General features: G+C 53.8%; 1 protein-coding gene and 1 pseudogene across 2 annotated transcripts in view; one reads left to right on the plus strand and one right to left on the minus strand.

Moving 5' to 3' along the window:
* Nucleotides 1-1,706: 1,706 nt before the first annotated feature.
* On the minus strand, nucleotides 1,707-3,896 carry LOC102489906 (60S ribosomal protein L30-like; annotated as a pseudogene).
* A 271-nt stretch (nucleotides 3,897-4,167) lies between these two features.
* DPH1 (diphthamide biosynthesis 1) overlaps nucleotides 4,168-11,982 on the plus strand; it is a 10,870-nt gene continuing 3,055 nt past the window's right edge. Inside the window, exons 1-7 of one of the 2 annotated variants that reach the window (XM_006167557.3) lie at nucleotides 4,168-4,281; nucleotides 6,846-6,998; nucleotides 7,125-7,188; nucleotides 8,762-8,883; nucleotides 9,305-9,462; nucleotides 9,579-9,700; nucleotides 11,596-11,664. In XM_006167557.3, coding sequence (XP_006167619.1) covers nucleotides 4,221-4,281; nucleotides 6,846-6,998; nucleotides 7,125-7,188; nucleotides 8,762-8,883; nucleotides 9,305-9,462; nucleotides 9,579-9,700; nucleotides 11,596-11,664 — 749 coding nt within the window. In that variant the 5' untranslated portion in view covers nucleotides 4,168-4,220. The remainder of the gene's footprint in view (nucleotides 4,282-6,845; nucleotides 6,999-7,124; nucleotides 7,189-8,761; nucleotides 8,884-9,304; nucleotides 9,463-9,578; nucleotides 9,701-11,595; nucleotides 11,665-11,982) is intronic. The other variant, XM_027767900.1, reaches the window with a different exon arrangement.

Below are 11,982 nucleotides of genomic sequence, written 5' to 3' on the forward strand. Positions count from 1 at the left end.
GAAGGAGAGAATGTAAATAATTGAAGGTGAGAAATAACTTTGTTGTGAAGATAAGATTTGTGCTGGTGATAGCCTCCTGATCAAGGGAGTGAGATTTCACATGGCAGTTTGAGTCCTGGCCCCAGCAGCTTGAAAAATATGCTGGGCACTTACGCATGTGTACCCAAAGAGCTAACTGGATGGAGAGATGAGGAAAAGGGGTTATGGCATGACCATGCTCCGTGGTGGTGGGGTACTTTCTCCCTTTCTTCCTTTTTCTCTTGCTCTCTCTCTTCCTCTGGCAAGCATCTGTACCTTCTGGCAATTAAAAAAAAATGAAGACTGGTCTATTTGGGGATGGGATAGAGGCAGGGCCTGCCTTCTAAGCTTCCGCCAGCTTCAGGGCTGCGTTGACCCCACAACCTGCCTGAGCCCTGCCAGGCAGACACCAGAGCTAAACTACATGACGCAGAGTTGCCAGGGGCTCTTCAGAATAAACAGGCCAAGAGAGGTTGGGCAAGTTTTTCAACGCCACACTGCAGATCAGTACCGTGTGGGCCCGAATCAAGGTATGCTGATCCTCTGCCTCCCCAAACTGCCTCCTCATGACACCCCCTGCCCCATAAGCCAGCATTTTAGTCACACGTGGGTGGGATGGGTGTGAGTGTGGGGAGCAGAGCTATTCTAGTCCTCGGGGTTGGGCGCTGCCTTGGAGTCCAGCCAGGGGGTGGGGGCGATAGTAGGCGAGTGCTGTGGTGTAAGGTGGGGGTGCACTGGGCCCACCTACTTGTCAGGCAGTAATTACTCAGCCGGCTGAGTAACAGGCAGGGGGACCCCCAGGGACAGATGGAGGTGTCCTCGGCCCTGAATCCTCCAATGTCCTCCAACATTGTCACATCTATTCTTTTTCTTTAAATTTGTTTTAGAATTATTTTATTTAACTTTATTTACTTAAATTTCACCAGAGAGGGACAGAGTGGAGAGAGAGGGAAAAAGTGACAAAGCACACTGCAAGGCCCAGGACTTGAACCACAGTCAGCCATGTGGATGTCCAGCACCCTTAACCACCACACCACTGGCTGACCCCTCTCACATCTATTCTTTTATTTTTTTTTTTTTTTTTGAGAAGTTTTTGCTATAGGGCACGTGCACTTGCCAGACAAAGACAGAGAGACAGAAAGCGAGAAATCACCCCCCGGGGGGATGGCCACGCCGCAATCCCTTCTCCTCCATTCTCCTCTCGGGATCATGGGCAACCACGTCCAAGCGCCCAGCGTGAGTTTAAGCCACCGGGTCCGGGACTCGAACCATGGTCGACTACGTGGGAGTCCAGCGACATAGCCATTACGCTAACTGCCGGTCCCTCACATCTGTTCTTGATGTCTGGTTCATCTAGGCATTGCCAGGTAATGGGGCCTGGGAGAACTTTTTGTTTTTGTTTTTTAGAGGTTTTTGCCATAGGGCACATGTGCTCGCCAGACAGAGACAGAGAGACAGAGAGACAGAAAGCGAGAAATCACCCCCCAGGGGGGATGGCCACGCCACAATCCCTTCTCCTCCATTCTCCTCCCGGGATGTTGGGCACGCACGCACATGCGCCCGGCGTGAGTTTTAAGCCACCGGGTCCGAGACTCGAACCGCGGTTGCTCAGGTGGGAGTCCAGCGACATAGCCATTACGCTAACTGCTGGTCCCTTGTTTTTGTTTTTAAAACAAGCTCTGGCAAGCTTTATTAAAGAAAAATGGTGCATGGTTTACTTTTCACCGGTCTGTTCGGGCATACTTCTAATATCGGAATCCCCTGGATCAATGATAGCCAGTGTGCATACTCTGTCGTATTTTCCACATGCCGTGCCCCATTCAATATTATTTCCACTGTAGTGATGGACACCAGTTTTGGCCAACACAGCATAGTACTCTATTTCAGATTCCTCAAAGCTGGGCAGTTGTTGCGAGGATGACCAACTTGGCTTTGCCTTGTCTGATCATCTTCAGAGTCTGCTAGTACCTCAGGATGTAGTTCCCACTTTTCATAACAAGTTGGAGCCGAGAGTTGATCGACTCCAGCGACTTTTTCGTTTTCTTTGTGGCCACCGTCTTCCTGCCTTAGGTGTGGAACAGCCCGCAACCAAAAGCAGCCGCCAAGATGGCTGGGAAGCAAGAAAGTGGGAGAGCTTTTTTCCACAGAGGCTATGGGGCAATGTTACCAGAGCATGGGACCTTGCTCATCAATGGACCCCACTTTTTTCTTCTAGAGGTTTTTATCTTAGGGTGGGAACACTAGCTGGGGGGAGAGAAAGAGAGAGAGAGGAGAGAGACAGTGAGAGGGAAAGTGAGAAATCAGCCCCCAGGGAGGATGGCCATGCTGCAATTCCTTCTCCATCCTCCTCCCAGGATCTTGGACATGCACGCACACGCGCCCAGTGTGAGTTTATTTTTTGAGAGATATTTGTTATAGGGCACATGTGCTCCCTGGAGATACAGAGACAGAAAAGGACAAATCAACCCCCAGGGGAATGGCCACACTGCAATCCTTTTTCTTCCATTCTCCCCTTGGGATTTTGGGCACGTATACATGTGTCCAGCCTGAGTTTTAAGTCACCAAGTCTGGAACTCGAACCACAGTGGACTACGTGGTAGTCCAGTGACATAATCATTACTCCATCTGCTGGTCCCCCAGTGTGAGTTCTTTTTTTCTTTCTTTTTTTTTTTTTTAAGAATCTATTTTATTTTTAAATTTGACCAGAGATAAACAGCGAGAAAGAGAAAAAGTGAGAATGCAAGCTGCCAGGTCTGGGACTTGAACCACAGTCAGCCATGTGGGAGTCCAGCAGCTTAACCACTATGCCATCTACTGGCCCCAGTGGGCTCCACTTCTGACAAGAGAACAACCCTAAGGGCTAGGGCTCTGCTAGGGAATTATTAATTTAGCTGCAGCAAGGTCTAAGGCTGCCCACAGTCAGGGCTGTGGTGTCTGCAGGAAGAGGGGCCGGGCTCCTGGTGTCCTGGTGTTGGGATCCTGCACCATGGAGTCCAGAGAAGCTGGGAGGATGGGAAGGTGCAGCCTGACTCTAATCAAGGTGAGAGGGGATGTTCTTTGGACCCATGTTGGCCACATTTCTGTCTAAGGTTGTAACTGTTCTGAAGGTGCTGGTGGCTGAGGGGCAGAGCACCTACCCCTTCAGGTCCTCCCCTTGACTGCTCACTCCCAGCCTGCCTAGCCATCCCTCGTTTTTTTTTGGGCAGCCTCCCAGGCAGGGCCTGTCCCTGGCTGCTTGTTTTCACTACTCCCTGCACCTTAATTAGGGGTTTCCAAGCAGAGAGGGCCTCTGGGGGAGCCCGAGGCCACAGAGCTGCTTTAAAGGCCCAGCTGTGCTCAGCACCACTGTGGAGAGGAGGTTGTGCCGGGGCTGGGTGGGCAAACAGCCCTGGGGAACCATTGTTCTATGGGTAGACTTTGCTGCCGGCAGTCCTGCAGGTATTCCACATTGCTCTTCCAAAGGTCAAGGCTGTCTCACCTGCTCCTCTGCCTTCTCTTTGGGATCCCAGGAGCTCAAAGGAGAAAGGCAGTTATCTAGGCCTGAGGGGGATGCGTAGGCAGGACAGGATCTGAAACCGCCAAGCATGAGAGTCCTCAGGCTGCCCCATTCTCCCTGGAAAGCACCCTCGGGCTCTAGGCCTTCCCACGAGCCTGTTTCTTCCAGGTGAACTTTCCACACTGTGGATTCTAAAGGTGATAAGGGCAACTGAAGTGGAAGGTAGGCTCTGAGTTCTGTCCTGCCTTGGCAGTGGGGTCCTCCGAGGTAGGGAGGTAGGGAATGTTGCCCCGCCCCCACCCGCGGCCAGCGGAACTACCTGCTTATCAGGACGTGGGAACAGGAAAGGGGGGCTGAAGAAAGACATGATAGGTGACCCCATTTACGAGACTCGGCCTGCACAAGTCGGGCAGGGAGTCGACACAGAAGGGGTTGCAACGCTCTGGTGGTGCCAGGTTCAGACCAGGCCTGAAAGGTGAGTGAGGACCGGAAGGAGAGCACAACCGCCACGAAAAAACCCCAGAGAGTTCGGACTTGAAGGACGAAAATGGGTCTCACTGTTACCCCGCCCCCTATCTCCTCCTCCATGGTCCCTGCCCAACGAGAATCCCCGCCCTTGCTAGCCGATCGGTGATCGATCGCAATGTCTGCACTCTCGGCGCTCTACCGGTGCTGCCTTTTTGGTCCCCTCGTGGGCAGGCGGGCGATGGCGGCGCTGGTTGTGTCCGAGGCGGCAGAGCCGGGCGGCCGAAACGGCCCTGGCAGAGGTGGGTGCTGCAACGCTGCGGCCTCCGGACCGCCCTCTCAGAGTCGGGCCCCCAAGTCAGGAATAAGACTAGCCCATAAGACGAGCCCTTTTAAGGGCGGCAGCGCCTTTCTCCGCCAGACCCGGAAGTGCTCCCAGTTACTGGCTCTGGGCCACCGTCACTGGAGCCCGGGAAGGTTGGGCTTTAGGGCTCTAATTCTGCTTTTTTAGGGCGCGATCGGGACCTCTCCTAGGAGCTTGTAGTTCTCCCGTCGGAAACCACCCCTCTGCCTTGGCCGGCAGACGGAGGCATGAAGATAAGACCGACCCGAGAGAAGGCAGGGCCAGGCCTGTTGCAGCGGGCATTTAACAAGTGGGCCCCCAAGGGATGCTTTTGGGGAAGAAGCTTTAGGGTGGTTCCATTCACCAGGCATTACCAGAGCCCGCTGCCAGCCTGCTCTCGATAGGGACTAGGGTACAGCCCTGCCCTGAGGGATCTCACGGTCTTACCGGGATACTGATGGAAACACATCGTAGCCACGATGTGATTAAGGAAGAGGCGCCTACTGGCCCTGAAACTAAGCTGCTAAAGCTAGTTCCTCCCACACTCCAACCACCACAAGGAACCTGGGCCTGTCAGAAGAGATTCTGCAGTGTCCCCAGGAAGCTGGGCTGTCTGTCCAAAGCCTTTGAAACAACTGACCGTAAAGCCTAGCAATGATAACATTGGAATGTGGTCTCAGGACCTTAGCCTGCCAGACGTCTCTGCACCACCAAGCCCCACCACTGCTCACCCACCTCCCCACACCAGGGGTGAAGCTCAGATCTGAGAGTCCTCCTATCACAGGGACCCTAGTGTAAGTTCTGGCACACTGTATAGGCTGAATAAACATTTGTTGACTAAATTAATTTTTACCTTTTTTCCATCCCCAAACCGCTTCCTAAATACTGGATGTTGAAACAAGCTTCATTGTAGAGAGTAAGATGATTCCAGAGTAAGGGCTGCAGCCTTGTTGCAGAGCTATGTTTTCTTTTGGGGGGATGAGGGGCATTGTAATTATTTGTATATCTGCCTTTGCCCCGACTAGATTTCTAGCCCCCAAAGGTCAAAGGGCTTTTGGTTGTCCATAGTCCTTACAGTAGTGCTTCCTTTCCATCCTTCCTGGGTTGAGGGTAAGGGGGAACAATGGAACTAAGGAATTTACTGTCAGTTAAATGGAGGGTGTTGGGGCCAGCAGATGGCGTGGTGGTTAAGGGTGGGTGCTGGACCCCGACTTGGCCAACTGCAGTTCGAGTCCTGGACCTGGTGGCTGGCTTTCTCACTTTTCCTCTCTCTTTCTATCTGGCTCTGTCCCTCCCTGGTCAAATTAAAATAAGTAAATAAATAAAATTAAAATAATTCTTTAAAAAATAATTAAAAATACACGTAGGGTTGGGACCAGCAGTTGGTGTAATGGCTATGTCTCTGAGCTCCCATGTAGTCGAGTCCTGGACCTGGTGGCTTAAACTCACGCCGGGTGTGGGTGTGTGTGTGTGCGTGCGTGCCCAAGATCCTGAGAGGAGAATAGATGAGAAGGGATTGCGGGGCCAGCAGGTGGTATGGTAGTTAAGGGCGCGGGACTCCCACATGGTGGACTGCGGTTCAAGTCCTGGACCTGGCGGCTTGCCTTCTCACTTTCCCTCTCTCTCGCTCTGTCCCTCTCTGGTCAAATTTAAAATAAATAAATAGATAAAATTAAACAAAATTATTATTTAAAAGAGAGAGAGAGAGAAGGGATTGCAGCGTGGCCATCCTCCCTGGGGGGTGATTTCTCGCTTTTTGTCTCTCTCTGCCTTTCTGGCAAGCACACGCAACTTATAGCGAAAACCTTCCCCCCCACCCCCTGAAAAAACATACATGTAGGATGTTTATTTCCCTGTTAAGTGAGAGGGAAGCGTGCAAGAATTAGCCAGACTAACCGATGTGGATAGTCAGTAGGACTCAGGTAAAGAGAGCAGTCTTTATTATTTTTGAAATATTTATTTATTATTCACATGAGTTTTGCCAGAGAAAGAGAGAGGGAGAGTTAGAAAGCAAGCCACCAGGTCTAGGACTTGAACCGCAGTCGGCCATGTGAGAGTTCCAGCACCTTAACCACCACGCCACCTGCTGGTCCTAAGAGGGCAGTCTTTAAATTAATACTTAGAACAATTTGCTTAGAGATCTCATATCTAGGACCTCAGAACTTCTGAGTGTTCTCAGGAGATGTGGGAAGTGGGTTTTCTCTATCACAGAGCAGGTGTGTGGACTCGGACTGGCTCCCCTTTGCCCCTCAGTCTTCTGGTATCATCTCTACTCTTCCAACAGGGGATGAGCTGCACTCCATTCACGAGCACAAGTCTTTGCTTCCCAGTGATCTCGTGACATGGGAATTAATTACACAGATTTTCTCCTGGTTTAATGAGTTGTCTCTATTTTCAGAATGAATTCAGTGGAGAAAAAAGTTGGGCCATGGTCCTTGGCATCTAGGATTTGGGCCTTAACAGATCGTGAATGACTTAGTTGAGTCTAGCCAGACACTGACTCGGGTCTTATATTCATCCTAGGTCGGGTCTCTCGGGGCCGCCTAGCCAATCAGATCCCCCCTGAGATCCTCAACAACCCCCAGCTACAGGCAGCCACCCAGGTCCTGCCTTCTAACTACAACTTTGAAATTCCCAAGACCATCTGGAGGATCCAACAAGCCCAGGCCAAAAAGGGTGAGCCCCTAAGCACTGAGCTGGGGTGGAAGTGGAGAGGTTGCCTGGCCCAAATAGGGCCGGTGACTGCCCCTTACAAGCCTCTTTCTAGTCCTTCACCTCTGACATCCTTGCTCTGTCTTTCAGTGGCCTTGCAAATGCCAGAAGGCCTCCTCCTCTTTGCCTGCACTATTGTGGATATCTTAGAAAGGTGAGACTTGGGGTACTAGGGAGGGAGCTGTGCAGGACCGTTCCCATGTCTGTTACAGCTCCGCTTGTTCACATCATTTTTCCCTTTTCCCCTCCCACAACTGTACACACAATAAGGGAAAAATCCAAAACAAAACTCCCAGCTCACTGAGGTCCCTGTTTACCAGTGTAAATCTCTTTTCTCCTAAAAAATTTGGGAGAGGGGAAGATGTTGATTTCCTGTCTTCAAAGCGAGGCCCAGAGCAGGTGGCAGGACCTGGGGAGGAACCTAAGAATTCTCAAGGCCAACACTTAAATGAGCTGAGTGGTCAGCCAGGGGTCCGACTGAGGGGTACCTTTTTCTCTGGTGCATTTGGGGAGTAGGACAAGGATGGATTTGGCAGCGGGACAGAGGCCTAGAAGAAGGCGTTCAGTTCCTCTCCCCGCCTTGCGCTAAGTTTGTTCAGTGCGATGAGCCATCCGTGGAAGGGAGTGTGTGCTCTGCCATCTGGAGCCAGCACAGGAACAGGGAGGGAGGACGGAGAAAGGGGAGGTCATCTCGTGCTGGGAACCTCCCACCTCCCTGCTGCTGCCCTCCCCCCACCTTGCTCCCCCACCCCGAAGCCAGGGACTCATTTCCCTGCTCCCCCCCTCTTGCCCCTTGGGGATGCTCTCTGGGGTTCAGGCCAATTTGCATACATTTTAATCTATAAAAAATTAAGTGCTCTGGCTGACTCAGATGCCTGGGCTGCATTCTAAGGAGCTGAATAATCTGCTTCTGTGCATACCCTGGTTTGGGGAAGGGGGTGGGGGAGGGGGCTGCCTGGCAGCCACTCAGCTTCCCCCACCACACTCCTAGGGGGTCAGTATAGGGACCCCAGTCACCAAGCCAGACTCCTGCCCCAGCTGTGGATCTCTTTCAGGGTAGAGCTGCTCTTCCTGCTCTAATGCTCTGGTGAGATCAGGGGCTGCAGGGTCTTCCCCACCCACCCCCGCCCCCCAGTGATTCAGACCTGGCAGCAGATCCCATGGCAATGTGCTGGCCAGAGCCCACTCTTCCTGACGCATGAGGCGTGTGGGCGGTGCCATGTGCTGTGGGGGAGCTGTGCCTGGGTCCCCCCATCCTGAGAACCAAGGCCTCTGCCTGTCAGTGGGGAGAGAGTGGGGGTCGGGGTGAGAGCGAAGTGTATGCGTCCATACGTCCATGCCCACGCGTGCCACGATGCTAGGGCGTGGGAGTGGGTACGTTTGCGTGTGTGTGTGCTCCCTGCTCTGGGGGGGATGAGTCAGGGCACCGGGGTCTGCGTTTGCCCCCGTGTATGCCAGGCTGAGGGTTGGGGGGCCTCTTGCAGTCTGAGCCTGGATAGAGGCATCCATGCTGCAGAGACCATCCTCATGCGGCAGCACTTCCAGGAGCTGCTGCCAGGCCCGAGGGAGGTGGCAGCTGTGCCCCTCCTACTCTGTTGGTAGAAGTGGCAGCTGCCAGCCCAAGGAGTTGGGAGAAGTAGGGAGAGGAGCTGGGCCCCGACACACCTCCAGAGGTGTTCTCTTTCCCAGCTCACTGTGTTACTGTCCTGTTCTCCCCACCACCGTAGGTTCACAGAGGCCGAAGTGATGGTGATGGGCGATGTGACCTATGGGGCTTGCTGTGTGGATGACTTCACTGCCAGGGCCCTGGGGGCCGACTTCCTGGTGCACTACGGCCACAGCTGTCTGGGTATGGCGGGCCAGGACACCTGGGCCCGGAGAGCTGGCAGGGAGGAGACAGGCTGCATGCTTGCCTGCTCCATCGCAGTGCCTTCTTGTCCTGCTCGCAGGCACTGGGCCCTCCTGGTTTCTGGGACGGCCTGGCCTTCCTGCTCTGCAGGTGGATCTTTCCTTTGGATATGGTTGCCTTGGAAACTGTGCTGCTGTCCCAGATGCCTGTATTTGAAGGCTGTTGGTGGTAGAGCAGGCTGGGCCTCTGGCCGAGTGACAAAGAAGCTTGACTGAGAAGGAGCGTCTCTGGGACCTGTGAATCCCCCTCCTTCCCAACCCCCAGGCTGAGCACTGGTCCTGGCTGCTCCAAGACCTCCGCCAGGACCAGGCCCTCTGCCTTTCCTCCTTTCAAGACAGTCCTCTAAACTCTCTCCTTCTAGTTCCCATGGACCCCTCAGCCCAAGGCCTCCGGGTGCTGTATGTCTTTGTGGACATCCGGATAGACACTGCCCACTTTCTGGACTCTGTCCGCCTCACCTTTCCCCCAGCCAGCACCCTGGCCCTGGTCAGCACCATTCAGTTTGTGTCAACCTTGCAGGTGAGTGGAATGAGGGCCCCCACAGCGTCCAGGGGGCAGACGGCGGCCACTTGAGGCCGTTCTCTGGCCCTGGCTCCCCTCCGCAGCTTGTGTCCCTCCTCTCCTGCTCACTACAGACAGCTGCCCAGGAGCTGAAAGCTGAGTATCATGTGAGCGTCCCACAGTGCAAGCCCCTGTCCCCGGGGGAGATCCTAGGCTGCACATCCCCCCGACTGCCCAAAGAGGTGGAAGCTGTTGTGTAAGTTAAAAATGGGGGCCAAGTCATAGACATTCAGAAAATGGATCCTGGGAGGGAGCTTGAGACTCCTCACAGGAAACGAAACAGCCAGAAGCTCCTTAGCTGCTTGCCCAAGGTCGCACTGCCAGGTGGGGATTAGTGTCTCCCCCAGTGCTCTGTCCACCATCCAGAAAGCTGTGCCTTCTCGGGGGCAAGAATCAGAGGGTCTGATGGGGGGATGAGGGTGGGCTGGAAATGGTAGGAATGTAATTGGAGAAGATGGATGGTCACGCCCAGGCTGCAGCCCCATTAATTTCGCATCCGGACAGCTAACAAGCAGGAGCGCCGCGTCTCCTGCTGCCTAATTATTTTAGGTAATGGAAATGCTTAATGTTGTGTGAATGCAGCCAGCCTCAGCGCCGACAGCTCCCCTGGCTGGGACTGGGAGGGGAGCCCCGGTCCCAGCTAATGGCAGGCAGGGAGGGAGGGGCACTCCTGACTCAGCCCCTCTCTGGGTCTTCAGATGCTGATCCCTTAAACCTTGCTGCACCCACACAGGACACCCCGGCCCCAAGACAGGCCCACATCAGGGCCTTCCCCAGCCCAGCCCTGGCAGCCCTGCTCCCCGAGGGGCGTTTTCCCCCGGGTCCATGCCTGCCTAACTCTGAGTGCACAGATGCCTACACTTGGGGGCATCAAAGTGCATGTTGAAGGGAGGGACACCCTGAGGGTTGGCCATCCATCAAAATGTGTGTGGAAAGGTTTGGTTAGGGACAGCATCTCCTAGGGCATGCTTGGTACAGCCTGGAGTCACATAGCTGTGTAACTCTGGGCACGAACCTCAGTAGGATCTTTTGTGAAATGGGTATACTAGGTATTCCCATTTGGAAGGTTGTCTGACAGGCCTAAGTGAAGTTCTACGTGTCCGGTACTTAGTCCAGGCCTGCTACACAGAAGGCACGAGTCCAGTGACCGGTGGCTGTTGTTATGACTTGGTAACAACCCAAGAGCGAGATGTGGCAGAGTAGCCAGTGGCTACCCTGAAATGTCATTTCCAGCATAGATGACACCCTGAGTTAAAAAAGGTTGGTAAGGGGGACTTGGTCTCCGGCGTCTACAGTAGGTTCTCTATAGCCCCATGACCTTCCCGTGGGCTTTCTGCTCCTTTCCCGGTCTTCCACAAGGTTGGGGCGGGCAGTGCTTAGATTTTGCATTATGTAACTGGAGGGTGCTTATGGTCATCCCAGTCACACACCTTTTTTTTTTTCAAAGTTTATTTTGTCCTTTGTTCTATGAGACAGACAGACAGAACCCTTAACAGGGTCTTGACATCACGATCTACCCCCCGTCTCAGGCGACCCTAGGCCTTGGTCATGCATATGCCTGGCATTTGGGGAATTCTCTGGGCATGAACCAAGAATCTTCCCACGGGGGTCAGCCTCCAGAGTATTGTCTTACCGCTGTGCCACCATTCACCCCCTCAGATTCCTTATTATTTTTTTGGAGAGGTTTTTGCTATAGGGCGCGTGCGCTCGCCAGACAGAGAGAGACATAGAGACAGAAAGCGAGAAATCACCCCCCAGAGGGGATGGTCACGCCGCAATCCCTTCTCCTCCATTCTTCTCTCGGGATCTTGGGCACACACGCACACACGCCTGGTGTGAGTTTTAAGCTACCGGGTCCGGGATGTGAACCGTGGTCGACTACGTGGGAGTCCAGGGACATAGCCATTACACTAACTGCTAGTTCCCTCAGATTCCTTATTTTACATGTGATAAAACCAAGGCCCTGAGAGGTGAAGTGATGGCTTGTCCTGGTTTACACTCAGAGTCCCCAGCACAGCCTCGGGGCTCTCAGGTCGTGCACACCTCCTCTGTGAGTCCATGTCACACTTACGTCTCCTCTCCACCCGGCAGGTATCTTGGAGATGGCCGCTTCCATCTGGAGTCTTTCATGATTGCCAACCCCAGTGTCCCTGCTTACCGGTAAGGGCTGGGCTGGGTGGGCCAGCTGGCGAGGGGTGATTCCCTGCCACAGAGGCTCTCAGTTGGCTGAAACCTCATTCCCTGGCCACCAAACAGCCCTCAGCCCTAAGGGTCTGAGGCACTTGGGCATTAGCGGCAGGGCTGCTGCTGCCTACTGTCCCCTGGGATTCACACTGACCAAAAACGCTCCCCTCTCCTGTCTGCTCGGGCTGCAGGACTGATTTCCCAGTGACACCCCTGCTCTTGCCTCTGTTCCTAACTACCTGCATGGAGCCTGAAGGTCCAGGAATCCAAGGGGCTGAGTCAGGGAGCTGGGTA

The sequence above is a fragment of the Tupaia chinensis genome, unplaced genomic scaffold (assembly GCF_000334495.1).
Source record: "Tupaia chinensis unplaced genomic scaffold, TupChi_1.0 Scaffold144899_1, whole genome shotgun sequence".
NCBI lineage: Eukaryota > Metazoa > Chordata > Mammalia > Scandentia > Tupaiidae > Tupaia > Tupaia belangeri.